Raw genomic sequence first — 17,824 nt, forward strand, 5'->3', positions numbered from 1 at the left:
CGCAGGAAGCATAGAACCCAGCCCGTGGGACACCACCAACCCGTCCACGTTTCTAACAGATTTTCCCCGCTCAGTGACGCACCCACTGACAAGCCGACTCTGATCATTGGCAGCTCCATAGTCAGAAACGTGGCATTAGAGACTCCAGCAACCATAGTTAAATGTTTACCTGGGGCCAGAGCGGGCAACATTAAATCTTACCTGAAACTGCTGGCTAAGGATAAGCGTAAATACATAAGATTGTTCACATAATGTGAAGTGCCTTGAGAAGACTCTTGTCGTGATTTGGCGCTATATAAATAAACTTGAATTGAATAGAAATATTTTGCAGTTGCTTAACTTCATGCAGCTTATTCTAATGAATGATCTAACGTGGTGTTTGAGTTTTAATGAGGTTCGTGTTAAAACTATAAACAAGCCTGATCTTGGTCATCCCTGATGTTAAACCATTTTTAGTAAATGTTTAGCTGGATGAATGAAGCCATCAGGCCAACTAACACCTATAGGACTATTAATCTAAAGTACACGTTAAATTCTCATCTAACAATTAACAGGTTAGGAATGTGTATTGGTGAAATTTTGGCAATACGATACGTATCACGATACAGGGGAGATGATTCAATGTGTCACGATATATTGCAATACATTCTGTCGGACATTAGCGATTATTTCAGACTGAGTTTATTGTAGCAATATTCAATAAACAGTCCAAACTGATACTTAGCATGTTTAACATGATGTATCTGAAGCATAATAGAGGGATTTACATTTCAACGATGGAAACAAAAACCGTTGCACACTGCTGCCAGCTAGCGGTCGGCATTTGAATTGCACCAAAAGAAAAGAAAATACACAAATGTTTGCATGTAAATTCCTCCAAAAATTCAACACACGCCTTTTGAATATCGACATATTGCTGGGAAAAATATCACAATATGTTGCCCTATCGATATTTTCTTACATCCCTGCAACAGATCAGAGACCATTTCTAAATAAATGAAAACTTTTTAAAATGTATTATTATTTTTAGTTAAGTTTATCAGACTTTTCCTTTGATTGAATGTGCTAGTGTTGCCGTACGCCGGGGACACACCGGCCACCGAAGCGCCGCGAAAAGGGGACCGCCTTCATACGGTGCCCTTGTTATCATATTCTATAAACCACATGGGCCGCCGAAGCGCCGCACGCCCGCGCTCCAGCCTGCGCTGTGCAGCGATCATTTTGGCTCTATTTTTTCGCGAGCCGCGGGTGAACCGCGTCAATTCTGGCAGGAAGTCAAGAGGCAGGCCGGTAAATTTAACAAAATAAACATTTCAAAATACAATTCCGCGATAATGTGTTCGTAAACAGACACTGCATAAAAACCACACGAACACACACACACACAGCGAACTTGTGTGTGTGTGTGTGACCACGTGAAGGGGGTGTGGTTTTGGGTGTCTTTCTACCGGGGCAAACAGGACAGAGAGACAGAAAGTCGTAGGCCAGCTATTAACAACTGGTTGACACCATAGGTTCACACACACACACACGTACAAACACACACACACACACACACACACACACACAGACACACACACACACACACACACACACACACACACACGTACAAACACACGTACAAACACACACACAAACAGCAAGGGGGAGGGGGGTGTAGAGGACAAGAGCAGAGAAAAGGCAGAGAGGAAATGGAGGACGCCAAGTGGTTAAAAGAAAAACTACGAGGCGCGCCTCGACCGGAGCGGAGAAACAAGCGTCTGGTCTGAACTGAGGAGCAGCGGCCGAATTTCGTGAGCGCTTTGCGGCGCTTCGGCGGCCCGTGTGGTCTATAGAATAGGATAACAAGGGCGCCGAATGAAGGCGGTCCCCTTTTCGCGGCGCTTCGGTGGCCGGTCTGTCCCCGGCCTTATGCTCATCACACACTCCTTATCTAGTATTTATTCCCTCTGGACACACACACACACCTTAGGTTTGACATTTGCTTGTGCTAGTCCTCTTTTGCGTCATCTCTGTAGCCAATTATGCTTTTACATCTTGCCTTCTATGGTCTTTGATTTTGTATAACATTCACGTCCTCTCGGCCTGTCGTAGAACTGTCAGTCGTTGAGTTGTCCACTGTATTTTATAACTTTCTGTCTGTGTTAACATTAGAACGGCTGTGAATTATCCACGCTGTTCAGTAATCATTATACTCCTTTCCTACATTCATGAAATGTTCTGTGCATTCATCAACACGTTTGGTAAAAGCAGGTTCAACCGTCGACCAATGTAATGCGTGAATGAACCAAACGTACAGAGCAAAAAAAGAGGAATAGAAAACTGTTATCTTAGTTCGTCACTGTTCACAAAAGTTTTGATTTAGCCAACTTGGCATTACAGTCGAGGTTTAAGTTCTTTCAAACAAAACCGAGAGCGGTCTGAATGAGCGCCGCCGCTTCAGTGCTAGGCGCAGTGCGAGAGGCTGAGCTTCAGCACGCCGTCCGTGTGCATCTTGTAGAGGAGTTTGAACTCGGCGGGCAGCTGATGGGACTCCTGCCATTTGGTGGTGAACTTGGTTCCCTTCCTGTCGTAGTAGTGGTACGGTAACTCCTTACCCGTGTTGGGGTCCCAGCCGAAGGGCCAAAAGCCGTACAGGTGAATCTGGTCACACATGGAGGATGCTAACGTGTACATCAGGATGCCAGTGCTCAGCCGTTTTGGCGACAGCTGCTTGGTTTTCCAGTAACTGTTGGGTATAGAAATGAGAAAACAATTGCAATTTCATTTCTGAGTGATACGTTTAACCTCAGCAGCTCCGTCGATCGTTTTGTTTTATTTTCTCACATACAGGTGCATCTCAAAATATGTGAATATTTGGGAAAACGGTTTTGGAACTCATTCATCACGCAGAAGGGAACATTTCGGACCTTTGTTATTTGTAATTTGGATGAATGTGAAAGCATATAAGAAAACCTAAAATTCAGTGTTTAAATTGTGAAGAAGAAGGTAAAGAGACTTGGTGTCACACCCTAAACAGCTAACTAACTCAAAATATCCAGTTTCCTGAGCTTCTAAATGGCAGGAGCGGGCCGTGTGTTGATTAATATTCATTGAATTTTAGGTGTTCACAATATTTGTAACATATCTATATAATGTGAGTTTCACTTTCTGGAGTTAGTGACAAAAAATATTGAAATATTTCACCGTGTACTTATTTTTGTTCCTGTTGATTTTTACAGAAACCATTTGAAAAAAAGTGACACAATGAAATATTCGCGTTTGGTTCTCAGTGTTAATTCAGACTGTTTTATATTAGTGGGCGACGGTGTAACAGGAGCCCGTAATCGGAAGGTTGCAGGTTCGAGCCCCGCTCAGTCTGTCGCTGTCGTTGTGTCCTTGGGCAAGACACTTAACCCACCTTGCCTGCTGGTGGTGGTCGGAGGGACCGGTGGCGCCAGTGCTCGGCAGCCTCGCCTCTGTCAGTGCGCCCCAGGGCAGCTGTGGCTACATCGTAGCTCATCACCACCAGTGTGTGAATGTGTGTGTGAATGGGTGAATGATTGATTGTGTTGTAAAGCGCCTTGGGGGGTTCCAGGACTCTAGAAGGCGCTATATCAAATACAGCCCATTTACCTATAAAGTCACTCTTATTGGAATAATTTTACTAAAACCAAAGAACAAATCTGTGCATGAATATTAAATTAGTTCTATTTGGAGTACCTTGAATGCATGACTTTTTCAGAAATCGATAAGGAACAAAAATCGCCTATTATCTAAAGTTAAAGAAAGTACTTCTCTTTGTCTGTTCTTGATGCCATCCTGCTGAGAAAGCATCACAGCGGGGTAGGCTCTCCAAAATATCCTCAACAAAAGTATCTGGAGGAGGCGAAAAGCCTTTGAGCAATTCTTTCAGTGCAGGTAGCTTTAATGGGATTGGTAAAGATTAGGTTACTGTAAAAGCAGCCTGCTTGGCTGCTACACCGTAAGCACTACGCCTAATTCCCTCTCCCAACACAGTTATAGCTACGTGCCATTCCTTTCACTAAATAGCTGCTTCCTCATAATCCGGCTTTGGATCCTAAATCTCCTCTTTGCTGTAAACACAAAGCAATGCTCTTTACAGTACAGAGTTCCTCTAACCACTACAAACTGGACGGAGGCTGGGGAAGAGGCTGTGTACTGGTACTGGATGTTAAAAAAAGCCTATTTTGAATCGCAACAGGACTGAATTCAATACAATTCAATACAATTCAACTTTATTTATAAAGCGCCAAATCACGACAAGAGTCGTCTCAAGCCACTTCACATAATAAACATTCCAATTCAGGTCAGTTCATTAAGCCAATCAGAAATAATGTTTCCTATATAAGGAACACAGCAAACTGCCTCAAGTCACTGACTAGTGTCAGAGTCTTTACAGCAATCCTCATACTAAGCAAGCATGCAGCGACAGTGGAGAGGAAAACTCCCTTTTAACAGGAAGAAACCTCCAGAGAATCCTGGCTCAGTATAAGCAGCCATCCTCCACGACTCACTGGGGATGGAGAAGACAGAGCAGACACACACACACACACACACACACACACACACACACACACACACACACACACACACACACACACACACACACACACACACACACACACACACACACACACACACACACACACACGCACACGCACAAACTACTTGTTGAAACTTGTTCAGAATAAAATGGTGAAGATTTGCCGTAGCAGTTAGGCAGTAGCAAGCTGTTCAAGGTACAACGTTCCTGTCTACACTACCACAGGCGTTTCAGTATTGGGCCGTGACAATCTAACATATTAAATATCCCAGATACGTGATCACGCGGTCCCGTGGTCCTGAGCTTGGCGCTCCTTCTGGTCTGAGGTTGGTAAGGTCAATCCAGGCTTTAAATTGTGTTGTAATGTCTTGGTCCGATTTTGCGAGGACAAACAAACGTGATGCCTACTGAATGTGGTATGTAGCCAATCAGAACGATGTGATGAATGCAACACTTCTCCACCATGTTTGCTTACTCCGAAGTGACTCCAGGTTCATGCGTAATTTTTACCATGTTGCTCCGTATCACGAACTCCAGGTCCATAGATGGTAAATCTGGTAAATCAGCTTGTGTGAGGTCTCTCATGCTTTGAATACCATCCAACAATTAAAAAAAAACCTGCAGTGTGATGTTGTGGTTCATAATCTGACCAATGAATCACATTTTTAGCAACAAACGGGTGGAAATGAGTTCACATTAATAAACGATGACATTTAGTTTGGTCTGTCTTACTTGTTTATATATTGCATGATGTTGCCAGGCCAAGCTAGCTGGACCTTCAGCTGCCCCCGATGTTCTACGAAGAAGTCCACCAGCGTTCTCGTCACTGTGGCCGATGTGTGAAAGAAAAAGGCTGGAATCCAAAGAACGGCACCATCTAGCTTCTTCAGGCTCAAGAAGAAGTTGTTTCTGTCCTGCACAGTCAGTAAATTATTGTAGTACTTTTCCAGGATGCTGGGGTTGAAGGTGGTCATGTTGGTCCGACGCCCAACGTCTTTCTTAAAGATCTCTGTCGGTGCAAAGTTGCACCGGAAGACAAAGTCATATTTCTCAATCTGGGTACCACAGCGCGAGCCGGTGAGAATGCCGCTGTTACCGACCACGGCACAGACGTTGTAGTGCTTGTTGAGTATCGGAGAGACATTCGGGAGGAGTGATCTGAAGTTCTCGCCAATGGAGTAGACGTACTTATGGCTGGAGTAGTCAAAGTGCATCAGCTGTCCGACTTTGACTGAGTTCCGAGTCAGTGTGAAGTTGTTGGGGATGTCTATGTGTTGAGATATCTCAGTCCTGCAAGACATGATCATAAATGTAGGAATTTAAAGGGTTGCTCCTTTTTTCATGATAGATATCCGTGGCACACTTCCTGTAGCTCAGGAAGGAAACGCATAGACCATCTTTGATTGTTTTTAATAAAGCACTTTGGTACAAAAACATTTTAAGATCACCATGAAAATGCAAAGGCTAGAAGAATAAAATCCATCCATTTTCTGAACCCGCTTGTCCATGTAGGGTCGCGGGGGGCTGGTGCCTATCTCCAGCGGTCAATGGGCAATTAGGCGGGGTACACCCTGGACAGAGAGCCAGTCCATCGCAGGGCAACACACACCTAAGGACAATTTGGACAGAACAATCAACCTAACAGTCATGTTTTTGGACTGTGGGAGGAAGCCGGAGAACCCGGAGAGAACCCACGCATGCACAGGGAGAACATGCTAACTCCATGCAGAAAGATCCCAGGCTGGGAAGCGAACCCAGGACCTTCTCGCTGCAAGGCAACAGGTCTAACCACTGCGCCACTGCGCAGCCCTAGAAGAATAAAATGATGACATAAGAGTATTTTGTGTTGTTACTCTTGTTTAAAATGTAACCCGATCAGTACTTTAGAATGCTGTCACATAATCGAGTTAGACGTTGTGTCAAGTGACGCAGTCGAATAACCGTTATATATTTTCGACAATAATCCATTCATCCATTTTTGGTCGTTTATCTAGGGTTGGGTCGCTGGGGCAGCAGCCTAAGTAGAGAGGCCCAGACTTCCCTCTCCCCAGCCACTTGGGCCAGCTCCTCTGGTGGAACCCTAAAGCCTTCCCTAGCCAGCTGAGAGACACAGTCCCTCCACCGTGTCCTGGGTCTTCCCTTGGATCTTCTCCTGGTTGGACATGCCTGGAAAACCTCACCAGGGAGGCGTCCAGGAGGCATCCTGACCAGATGCCCGAGCCACCTCAACTGGATCCTCTCGATGTGGAGGAGCAGCGGGTCTACTCTGAGCCCCTCCCAGATGACCGAGCTTCTCACCCTCTCTCTAAGGGAGAAACCAGCCAGCCTGCAGAGAGAACTCATTTTGGCCGCTTGTATCTGCCATTTCGCAGTCACTACCCAAAGCTCATGACCATAGGTCAAAAAATTCCCTTGACTGGAGTAAATCTGTGTGTTTTGTTGTAGCCATTCCTCAGACCTAAGCAGAAGCTTTGGGGCGACGATGGCACAGGAGTTAAGTGCTCGCCCCGCAATCGGAAGGTTGCAGGTTCGAGTCCCGCTCAGTCTGTTGCTGCTGTTGTGTCCTTGGGCAAGACACTTAACCCACGTTGCCTGCTGGTGGTGGTCGGAGGGACCGGTGGCGCCAGTGCTCGGCAGCCTCGCCTCTGTCAGTGCGCCCCAGGGCAGCTGTGGCTACATTGTAGCTCATCCCCGCCAGTGTGTGAATGTGTGTGTGAATGGGCGAATGACTGATTGTGTTGTAAAGCGCCTTGGGGGGTTCCAGGACTCTAGAAGGCGCTATATCAAATACAGGCCATTTAGGAATGTAGATCGACCGGTAAATCGAGAACTCTGCCTTCCGGCTCAGTTCTCTCTCTCCACCACAACAGACCGGTACAACGCCCGCATCACTGCAGATGCAGCACCAACCCGCCTATCGATCTCACGCTCCATCTTTCCCTCACTCGTGAACAGTGATGGGAATAATGCTGTTTAAAGTAACGGCGTTACTAAGAAATAACGAGCATCTAATTAATTACCATCTTCTTTCATCATAACGCCGTTTCCGTTACTGATAAGAAAACGCGTGCGTTACTAATTCAGCAGCGCGGCGTATTGAAGCTGTCATCAGCTGATTGGGGGCTAAAGAGGCAGATGCTTTCATCCAAGCGCATCATGACCCATGAAGAACGAGGAAGACATGATGAATAGTCTACAGCTGCAGACCCGCTGATTCGCTGCTGCAGGCGTGAATCAGCCTGTCACGTGAATCTTGTCGTGACAGCGGGACGTTCCAAAGGCCCGCTCACCTGTTCACCGCTCAGACGCCACCATCTTCTACCTTCCTAGAGTATCCAAATGTGACCTGTTTCTGATCATTTCTTTAGTCTGGGGTCCCACCCGAGAGCCAGGCCTGGGGTTTGGGGCTCGTGAACGAGTGCCTGGTGGCCGGGCTCACCCCGAACCGGACACAAGGGCTCATCTAACTGTGGACCCACCAGCTGTAGGAGGAACATGAAGGGTCCGGTGCATTGTGGATCGGGTAGCAGACCAAAGCAGAAGCTTTGGCCGTCCGATCCCCGGACAAACTGTTAATAACTAAACTCATATTTAATAAATGCCTTTAGAAATGTACATGATTCAATGGAAAACTGACTTTTTACTGTGACTCATATTATTTAGTGAAAGTAGCTTTTTTTGGGGGCTAATTTTAGTCACAATTGCAAAACAAAAAATTCCCTTGACTGGAGTAAATCTGTGTGTTTTTGTGTTGCCATACCTCAGCTGCCTAAAAGCAGAGCTGTTGTACTTCCATTTAGAGGAGTTCTGCAGGTCCTCGCTCAGAGAGTTGGCCAGAGGTGTGAAATCTGGGTCCAGATACTTCAGAGCCAGCTGGGAGCTACGGAGAAATTAAACCACTCAGTTGGTCTTCAGGTTGACTTCAGAAGGGTTTTCATGAGCATTTGTAACTTTTATGAATTGAATTAGATTTATGGGGAAATTACAAATAATAAAAAAAATGTTGGTTTAAAAAAGCAAAAACTCAAGCAGGTTTGCTGTTTGAATCACTAAATAAAAAAGTTATTACATTGGGTCCAGCACACTTTCTGATCCTGTAAGTTGCTTTGGAGAAAACAGTCTGCCAAACATAAACATAATACACTTTAACGAGATAACCTCAACTTATGTTAAAATGTGGTTTTGGGTCTTAGTGCAGCGATGAGCTGCAGCTTTTCAGTTAGCAAAAGAAAAGTGAAGCAATGTGAGCACAGATGGATAGATGGGTGGAGACATGGATTCACCTCAGGTCAGGTTTGCGAGGTGGCCTCTCTCTGCAGCAGATGTGAAACAAAATACAAAAAACTTCACTCATTCTTGTCTTCATCACCATTAAATCAACACCAATGACCTGAAAGTTAGATTTACCTGACAGGAATGATCATAAGGATCGAAGCAGGCAGATCCTTCAAAACATCTATTTTCCTCAGGGGCGTGTCCAGGGAGTGGCCTGGGGTAGCACATGCCACCCTTGGAATCTGATTGGCCACCCCAGGTGCCACCACACTAATTTACCTGTAAATAGTCTTTTCATTGTCCACAAAAGGCTTGGGGGTAAAACAAAAAAAGCATAACCATTGGTGCCACCCATGCACAAAGTTGTGCCTCACCTGGGCCACCCCATTTTAAAAGATCTGGACACGCCACTGACTTTCATGCACCAAAAAAAATTGGCGTTCGTTAATAAACCTGCAGTTGTTTACTGTTGTTTTTTGGCTTTGCTTATTATATGGGGGGCTGATTGTTAAATATACATTGTAGACAAAGAAATAGTTATACAATATTTACCTTCAAATAACACTTTAAAACGTACGCGCAGGGTTTCCCCGAGAAAATGAGTTATGGGCTCGACACACGGGAGGCGACATAACCTCTCCTCCATTCATTTTCAATGAGACATGCGCGGCAAAGTGACTGTACACTTGTCCAGATCTAGGCTAACATCAGATTTTAACCATAGGCCCTATCAAATAAAAATGTTTTAAGCCTAGTCTTAAAAGTAGACAAGGTGTCTGCCTCACATACTAAAGCTGGGAGCTGGTTCCACAGGAGAGGAGCCTGATAACTAAAAGATCTGCCTCCCATCCTAATTGTAGATATTCTGGGAACCACCAGTAGACCTCCATGGAACAGAAAGCGTAGACGCCTTTGCTGCTGGCCGCTGCCGCGGATCGCCTCCCGTGTGCCAGGTAATAAAAGCGACAGCGACAAATTTCGCTGATCGCGGTCGTTTGTCACCTCCCGTGTGTCGGGCCCCTAAGAGAAACGCGAAAAACGTACATGTGAAATTTTGCGCTCATGCATGTGTCGTGTACTGTTCCATTTTTCTACCAAAGATTATAGAGATATTCACATAAAGGCCGCGGCATGGGAAATAGTCGGTGTCAGCACCTTGTGAAACATCATATCTACCGCTTTTTTTAAACTCTGAACCGCTTGAATAACCTTAAGCGGGGGGGGGGGGGGGGGGGTTGCTCCGTCCAGCTGTGTTCCTTTGTGTGTGTGTGTGTGGGGGGGGGGGGGGGTTGGTTGCACACGTTCCACTGCTGCTTCTCACCAGTATCAGCTGATGGAGGGCTCTAGTTTCGTTGCGCCATTCGTTTCAGCGGACACGGTAGGGGCGGGTCAAGGGGGGGGCCTGACGCTTAGCCTGGCGGGTGGGCAAGCAAAGCCTGGCGGGCCCCCAGGCTTATAAAGCGCTGGGGAAAACCCTGTACACTTACACACACACACACACACACACACACACACACACACACACACACACACACACACACACACACATCTTTTTATTATTTAAATATTTATAATCACATATAGAAGTTAAACCTAAACAGATTCAAAAGGTAAAACATAAATTGATAAATCTAAATATTCTGAATGAAATATAAATAGAGAAGTCAACGTTTTCATTTCTGCAAATGATCTGACATGCAACTTAAAGCTGCTGTGAAGCTAAAGTACCAGAGTATGAATAGAAGCAAGAGAGCCCCTATCTAAGGTCTCATTAATCAATTTACAGAGAGAACCCAAAAAGACCGATACACGAGCGTCAAAGTGTCTCAGATGTTAGGGGATGTCTTCACTCGGCTTTTATTTCAGTGTGGACCACCTCAGTTTTAAAACAGTTAGTGGCATTTTTATTTGGAAATGACTACATTAATATTACAAATTTAACATTTACATGTCTCAAATAAGACATTGTAAATATTTAGATGTAAATTTGAATCTTTAGATTTAACTTTGAACTTTTGTATCTATCTATCTATGCATCTATCAACCTTACATTTAACTTTGCATCTTTAAATTTGACCATTTTTTTATTATTATTTAGATTTGTGTTGAAATATCTAAATATAACAAAGAAATTCTTAAATAAATGTGTGGAAAAAGTGACTTTTAAAATGTCACCTGTTTTTATTGTTATGAGGAACAAAGTTTGGCAAAACGTTGCATTTTTTTGTTGTTTTAGTACAATTTTTTTAATTGGCACCCCATATAATCAGCTCTAGCTTAGTCAAATGTGACCAAGTAGAGGAAAAATAAACATATCAACATCATTTTTCATGCATTGGGTTTTACTTCTATCTTAAGCGTTCGTGTTTATCCCCGAATGTGAAATTCCTCCCATCAACACTTGAGTTTTATTCACTTCCTTCCATGACAACAAAGACGTCCCACAGCAGTTTTACTCCAACACATGAAACTCATTCTGAGGATAACCTTGGTGGTGATGACGGGAAGCAGGAAGGAGAATGATTACAGGCGGGAGGAAAACGAATGTGGACCTTGTGTTGTAAATCACGGCGGCCAAGGACGGCGTCTCAGCTTCGCCATCCTTACCCGACTCAACGTGTCGGAACATAAAAACGTTTACAGAAGGCAAGCTCTGCTGCACCAAACCAATCAGAGCCAACCAGTTGCATCTACTCTACTTTAGGTGATTATTGGTGGTAACAAAACTTAACCAGTACAAGTAAACATGTTTCCAAACACACACACACACACACGGCCAATCATCTGTCTCCATTTGGTCCAAGCTCTTGCATCCTCTACCCTCCGACCAACCAACTTCATGTCCTCTTTCACAGATCTGTGATCTTTGTTCTCATGGTGGCGTGAGGATCTTCCCGTGGAAAAGACGTGCCAAAACCGCTTTCCTGTCTCTGTAGGTCTGATCTTGGAACGGTTGTACCGGGACGCTGGTTCAGTGACAAATAAAGCTATCCTTATCCTCTTTCACCACATCTGCGCTTTTCCAGCACACATCTCCACCTCTAGCATTTCCTCTACCTGCACCCTGCTCTCACTGCAGATCGCTGTCATCTGCAGACATCATGGCCCGCGGTACAATGGGTTTAACCAAACCAGCATTACCACATCAGCAGGAAATCTATAGACTCATAAGGGAGCTTCCTGAACAGCCTCTGTTCAGAGAAATGGTTTACAGGACTGATGTGCTAATGGCTAGTTGGAAGACCAAATTGCGTCACTGTCGACTTCACATTACGTGGTTATTTACAAGCACACAGATAGGGATGGGTACCTTTGACAATTGAATCGATCCGGTACTAATTCCCGGTACCTACGAATCGATACCGGTACTTAACGGTACCAATTTTCGATACTTTTGAGTGTTTAATATTTTAATTCTCTTTTATACTTAAATACAAATTTTTCTCAATATATAACCATATTTGATAAATATCACGATAAATAACATACAACTGTTTGTATTTTAACATCGTCCTTGTAGTTTTATAACTGATAATTAAACTGAAGCAAACATCTTTACTGTGAACTAAATTTACTGTGTATCTTCATTCCTTTTGCCGTCCTTTTTCATTTGATTTTTCCTACTGGGAAGTTAGAATTTCCGAGGAGAAAGCGAATGCACCATTAGCTGATAACAATGGTGGCAATGGAAGCTAACATATCAAGCTAACGTTATCTTAAACAGTTTATTTAGCTGCTGGAGCAGATTAAAACGATGATGCCTCACACTTAGATCGTTGTCGCTGGTTTCATCTTCACCCAATCACCAGTCGCATTTAGTAAAGTTAAGCCAAACTTTAGAGCGCGTTCATGTTCTTCTAGTCGGAAATTCGGAGTTCCGAGGAGAAAGCGAACGCACCCTTAGCGAAACGGAAGCTAACATATCAAGCTAACGTTATCTTAAACATTTTATTTACCTACCGGAGCAGATTAAGATGAGGATGTCTCACTTAGATCGTTGTCGCTGGTTTCATCATCACCCAGTTACCCATCACATTTAGTGAAGTGGACCCAAGCTTTAGCGTGCGTTCTTTCTACCATGCTGCTATGTTTACAACTGGCTCGCAGCGACCGACGACATAACGCTCTTGCGCATGTGCAGCTGTCTAGGCAAGTTCTCGTTATGAAGGACGGGTACCGAAACGAGGCACCGTTCCAAATGACGTGAATCGGTGCTCAGTCGGTACTATGGAATTCGGTCGGTACCTTAAAAAGTACCGAATTCGGTACCCATCGCTACACACGGAGCACCTGAATGTAGGACCAATGTAACCTGGAGCTTGGGGAGACTGGGGGGACTCGAGAAGACTCGGGGGACACCACCCCAGTGGCAGGGTTCTAGATGTGGATTTGTTCAGAGTTCCTCAAGGCCCCTTGGATGTTGTCCTGGTTGTCTTGTGTGTACTACATTGGGTTGTTACTGGGAACAACAAATTTGGACACTCCTCATCCTCCCTGAGAAGGTCTACACCAGGGTGCCGGGGAAGACAGGCGACCGATGTGACTTCTGTCCCAGTAGTGGGACACAGGCACAGCTCTTCACCCCCTAACATAACTGATCATTGACCCAGCTATTTTATGTCTTGGGGAAAGCTTCTGATGGTATTCTCCTGGGAAATGTGGAGTACCCCCTTAAAGACTGCTTGGAACCAGATTAAGTGTCTACGTGTGTTTCCAAGTGCAGCTTTTCTAAAACAGTGCCAGTCTTCTAAATTTGTGTCTGACACCCTCCTCACCTGCCGGTGGTGGTTGGGGGGAGCAATGGTATCTGTGATTGACAGCCCCGCCTCCATCAGTGTTCCCCTAGGCAGCTGTGGCTACACCACCAGTGTGTGAATGGGTGAATGACTGGTTGTGTTGTAGAACAGAAGGTGCTTTAGGAATACAGACATTCACCACAAATCACCAGAACTTCTATTAAGCTGCTGCAGAGAGTTATGCTGCCAGGTGGGGTAGGAGGTTGGAGTGGTTTTAAGAAGGCAGCAACAGGTGTTGGTCTTGGTTGCACTCAGCCTAGCCCTTAGCCTATCAGTCAGGAAGAACAAACACTATTTCTCTGAACAGAAGCTGTTCCGGGAGCGATCTTTTGCAGTTAAATCTCTTTAATGAGAACGATTTAGAAAACTATAGTTTTAATTGAACCATTGTGTGTGAACTGTGTTTTATGGGAAAGATGAATCCGATTTGGTCTGAGGGATAAAATTCCTGAACAGGCCTCTACCTGCAGGGAGGCCTTGGATCTGATCAGGGTTCTGCTGATGAGAACATCCTGTTTCATAAACATCCCACTGATGTCATTTCATCCAACAAGCACCATCTGACTGGTGGCTGCATCCTAACATCTCTTCATTAAACAGGCGCCCTGTTCTAATCCCAATCCCTCATCCAGCTTCTCCGCAGCTCTGCAGCCCGGCCTGGACTCACCGGAACCCCGTGTGGAACATGTACATCCTGGGTCCTCCGTTGGGTCCATATCTGGGGGCTCCGAGCACGAAGTCCTTCTTGATGGACACGTAGCTGATGAGGGACAGGATGAGCAGCGCCACGCTGAAGATGATGAGCCCCAGCGCGCTGGCGATCCGCACCATCCTGCCTCTGTGCGGGCAGCTGCACCCCCGGAGCATCAGCGAGCGGCCAGGCGCGAGGGCGCGGCGCGGACGCGCTTCCTCACCGTCGGTTTCATCGACTGGGTGGACGGAGGAGGACAGCGGCGGGTTGACCGGATCCTCTCACGGAAAATACACGACGTGCCTGCGGGTAGCGCGAGGAGCGGACGCCGGAAGAACGAACGTGACGCATTCACGGTGCTGTGTCCCAGGATGGAGATCCAGGGAGGGAGGGGGTCCCAGCAGGCATGCGGGGTCAGATTACAGTCGGTTTAATAAACACCCCCCTCTGAGGTGCTGAAACGAGGCGGAGAGAAAGGATGCTGCTCCGCTGCTGCATCCTCCTCCTCCTGCATGGTCCTCAGGCTGAGTCATGATCCGGAGTCGCTTAAAGCAGAAATCAGCTCTGATGTGGAAGCAATCGGATGAACAAAAAAATCATCCGAGGCGGAGCTGAGAGAAAAACCCCAACACGGACCACAGGACCAGAATCCTCCCGATCCCAGCAGAAACACGTTTAGTTTTATGAAGCACATCTAAAAACAGACGCTTCTTTCTGTCTCTGGTGGTGACTTAATGAATTAATGAGGAAAAATCACAAATTCTAAAGAACATCCCACAACATAGAACCAATAATCGATTATGTTCTAGGATCAAATAGAAGAAAATGAATAAATTCTCACCTGCCCAGGTCTAAATGAAAGCTTACAGCAGACTGGAGGAAAACATGGATCCGTCCAGACCTCCACATGATGCTTGAGTTTTATTTTCACATCCAATAAAAAACACCAACCGTCTCAAGAACGTGCTTTTATTAACTTACTAATGGCATAAATACTCATTAAAGCCCCTTTATAAAAATAGCAATTATTACTGTTGTTAGCATTTCTCCTGCAGCTTTAGGAAAACCAGTGGCGTGTCCAGATCTTTTAAAATGGGGTGGCCCAGGTGAGGCACTACTTATATGTGGCACCAGTGGTTATGCTTTTTTTTGTGTTACCTCAAGCCTTTTGTGGACAACGAAAAGCCTATTTAAAGGGAATTCAGCGTGGTGGCACCTGGGGATGGCCAATCGGATTCCAAGGGTGGCATGTGCCACCCCAGGCCACTCCCTGGACACGCCCCTGAGGAAAACCAAAATAGCTGAATGAAAACGTGCAGCTCTACCAGCAGAGAGTGATGTCACTGACCAGTGCCAAAAGGCGTCCACGGCCGCAGACTCATCATTTTCTTACAGTAATGGTTTGGGCGAGGCTTCATCTTGAGCCACATCATTTAATAACAAATGAATAATAAAGTAAAAATTTTACATGTGCACTGTGTTGCCACAGTTACTTTGAAAAAGTATTCGGATTACAAGTTAATTTATTACTTACATTCAGCAACTACCACGCCTGCCAACATAACGAGATAGTTGGAGTTACCATGGTGACCCTATTGAGCCACTGGCTGCAGTTTGAACATTTCTTTTATCTCAGTTTTCTTTACATTTTTTACAGTTTCAACAACAAAACATGAACATTTAGCCTTAGCTCAGGTATTTATGGATATTTAGTTACTGGTTATTAAATGTTTGACGTCATGTAAAACTGCTGCAAAGTTGAGGTTTCAAACCTGAACTCTGTTCAAACAAAGCCTCAAACGAGACAAAAAGCAACCATCTTGTTATAAATGTCACACACACACACACACACACACACACACACACACACACACTCCTGTCTGCTGTCTGAACTGTGAGTGATGTCCGGTCTATCTGCCGTTCTCCATCGATACCGTGGACATAACAAAGCATCCTTCTCCATTTTCACACCACAAACACACACACCTCATCTTCAGAGAGGAGCAGCTTCAATTTCCAGGTTGGGATGATGAATTATGAAATGTGGAAACTGGGATCTTCAAAGTGACCTTCAGCCGAGGGTTCATTAACACCTTCTGCTCCTTTTTTACCCTCAGACAGTAAATAACTCCTGACTGCGGCTATTTTTCAAAGGCCGGGCTTTAAGATGCTGGCGATTGTTTAACTTCAGAGGAATTTTATGAACATTTAGGAGTTATTAGAACAAACTAGAACATCGGCCGTGACATCACCTCATGGTCTGTGGATCTGGATTAGAAATGTGAGATTAGGAGGTCCGATCTGAACTCAACAGCAGCAGATTCGGTAAAACAACCTTTAATACTTTTACAGTAAAACAGTCAAATGAAAGAACCTGTCTGATTTCCCATGTCCGTGTAAATAAGCTTTAGTTAAAAATAGCTCACAGGTGTGATGTGGTTCGTTTTGAATCAACAGCTGATTTTTGCCCCTGTGGGATTTTAAAGCAGCAGGGATGTGGAGGGGAAATGCAGAGTTTGCATCCAAACCTTGAAGGAGGGAATTCTAGTTTCATACACGGATCAGGGTTTATCTAAAGGCCTTAGTAACTTTCCTCGTGGTCGTGGTTTGAGTTCATGGGAGTCTGCAGAGACTCGTGTAACGTGATGAAGGAGCTATTCCACCGAAGGTTATTTACCCTTTCTCCACAGATGTCTCTGACACAGAACTAATGTGCATGAGACTGCCTCAAGGTCATGCATCTGCTTCTAAACTGCTTCCTTTCCAGCCCAAGAGAAGAATGAAGCTAAAGGACTCTTTCCTTTTAATAAATCAAGGAACTCTATTTTTAATAAAGCTAATAAAACAAAGTGTTAGTCTATAATAAGATGTTGACCAATCTGTGAAATGACAATGTTATGATTAGTATGCTTTAATAAGTAATGTGACTTTAATCTAGCTGCACTAGACACCCTGATCACACGTAATGTAAACGCATGACACATTGTTTACTCATCCAATCAGAACCTTCCTTTCTGAAGCGTGGCATAGTCTCTGTGGTGTTTATAAATCTGTCCAACTTTGATTCGACCGTAAATCAAAACATCCAGATAAATAAAACCAGTTTATCTTAGTTCAGTTCACCGCATGCTAAGAGAAGTATCGGACCGGCCACCCGGACCTCCTTTTTAAGCAAAGAACCAACAAGCTGGATAAAATCTGTTGCACTTTACCAACCAAGCAACGGTTCCTTTCAGAATAAAAGCTGAACTCACTGACCCAAGGGGGGGGGGGGGGTCCATCTGACGCTGTCAACCAACTGTCGCTTTTTACCTGGAGACGATCCAACGACTAGTCTGTCGTACTGCTGACGCTGTTTCATCGGCTTCGGTACCGAAAGGGGGGTCCGAGGACCTGGCATTCTGGATCTGTACAGAGGTTTCATCTGAAGGGTATGTGTGGAGCAACAATATGGCGTCTCGTGTGTTTATGAAACTCTGATCATACTCTGATCATAGCTAAAAGCGAAACATCACA

General features: G+C 44.9%; 1 protein-coding gene across 3 annotated transcripts; it reads right to left on the reverse strand.

The window, feature by feature from the left end:
• Positions 1-663: 663 nt before the first annotated feature.
• On the reverse strand, positions 664-15,057 carry st8sia3 (ST8 alpha-N-acetyl-neuraminide alpha-2,8-sialyltransferase 3). 3 transcript variants are annotated; one of them, XM_015943441.3, is made up of 5 exons: positions 14,285-15,055; positions 8,830-8,859; positions 8,307-8,426; positions 5,279-5,836; positions 664-2,728 (listed from the first exon to the last, which is right to left on the reverse strand). In XM_015943441.3, the coding sequence occupies exons 1-5, from the start codon at positions 14,482-14,484 to the stop codon at positions 2,446-2,448; spliced, it is 1,191 nt and encodes a 396-aa protein (XP_015798927.1). In that variant the 5' UTR covers positions 14,485-15,055; the 3' UTR covers positions 664-2,445. The 3 variants fall into 3 exon arrangements, with proteins under 3 accessions (XP_015798927.1, XP_054600659.1, XP_015798928.1); XM_054744684.2 differs by lacking the exon at positions 14,285-15,055 and adding an exon at positions 8,954-10,041; XM_015943442.3 differs by lacking the exon at positions 8,830-8,859 and having other exon boundaries at positions 14,285-15,057.
• Positions 15,058-17,824: the final 2,767 nt, after the last annotated feature.

This window comes from Nothobranchius furzeri, chromosome 6 (genome assembly GCF_043380555.1).
Source record: "Nothobranchius furzeri strain GRZ-AD chromosome 6, NfurGRZ-RIMD1, whole genome shotgun sequence".
NCBI classification, from domain to species: domain Eukaryota; kingdom Metazoa; phylum Chordata; class Actinopteri; order Cyprinodontiformes; family Nothobranchiidae; genus Nothobranchius; species Nothobranchius furzeri.

Coding starts and splice junctions, on each gene's coding strand:
- st8sia3 (XM_015943441.3), bottom strand. CDS start 14,484: ATGCTCCGGGGGTGCAGCTGCCCGCACAGAGGCAGGATGGTGCGGATC. Junction 8,860..14,284: donor ATGTTCCACACGGGGTTCCG/GTGAGTCCAGGC, acceptor CATCTGCTGCAG/AGAGAGGCCACCTCGCAAAC. Junction 2,729..5,278: donor ATCATGCAATATATAAACAA/GTAAGACAGACC, acceptor TATACCCAACAG/TTACTGGAAAACCAAGCAGC.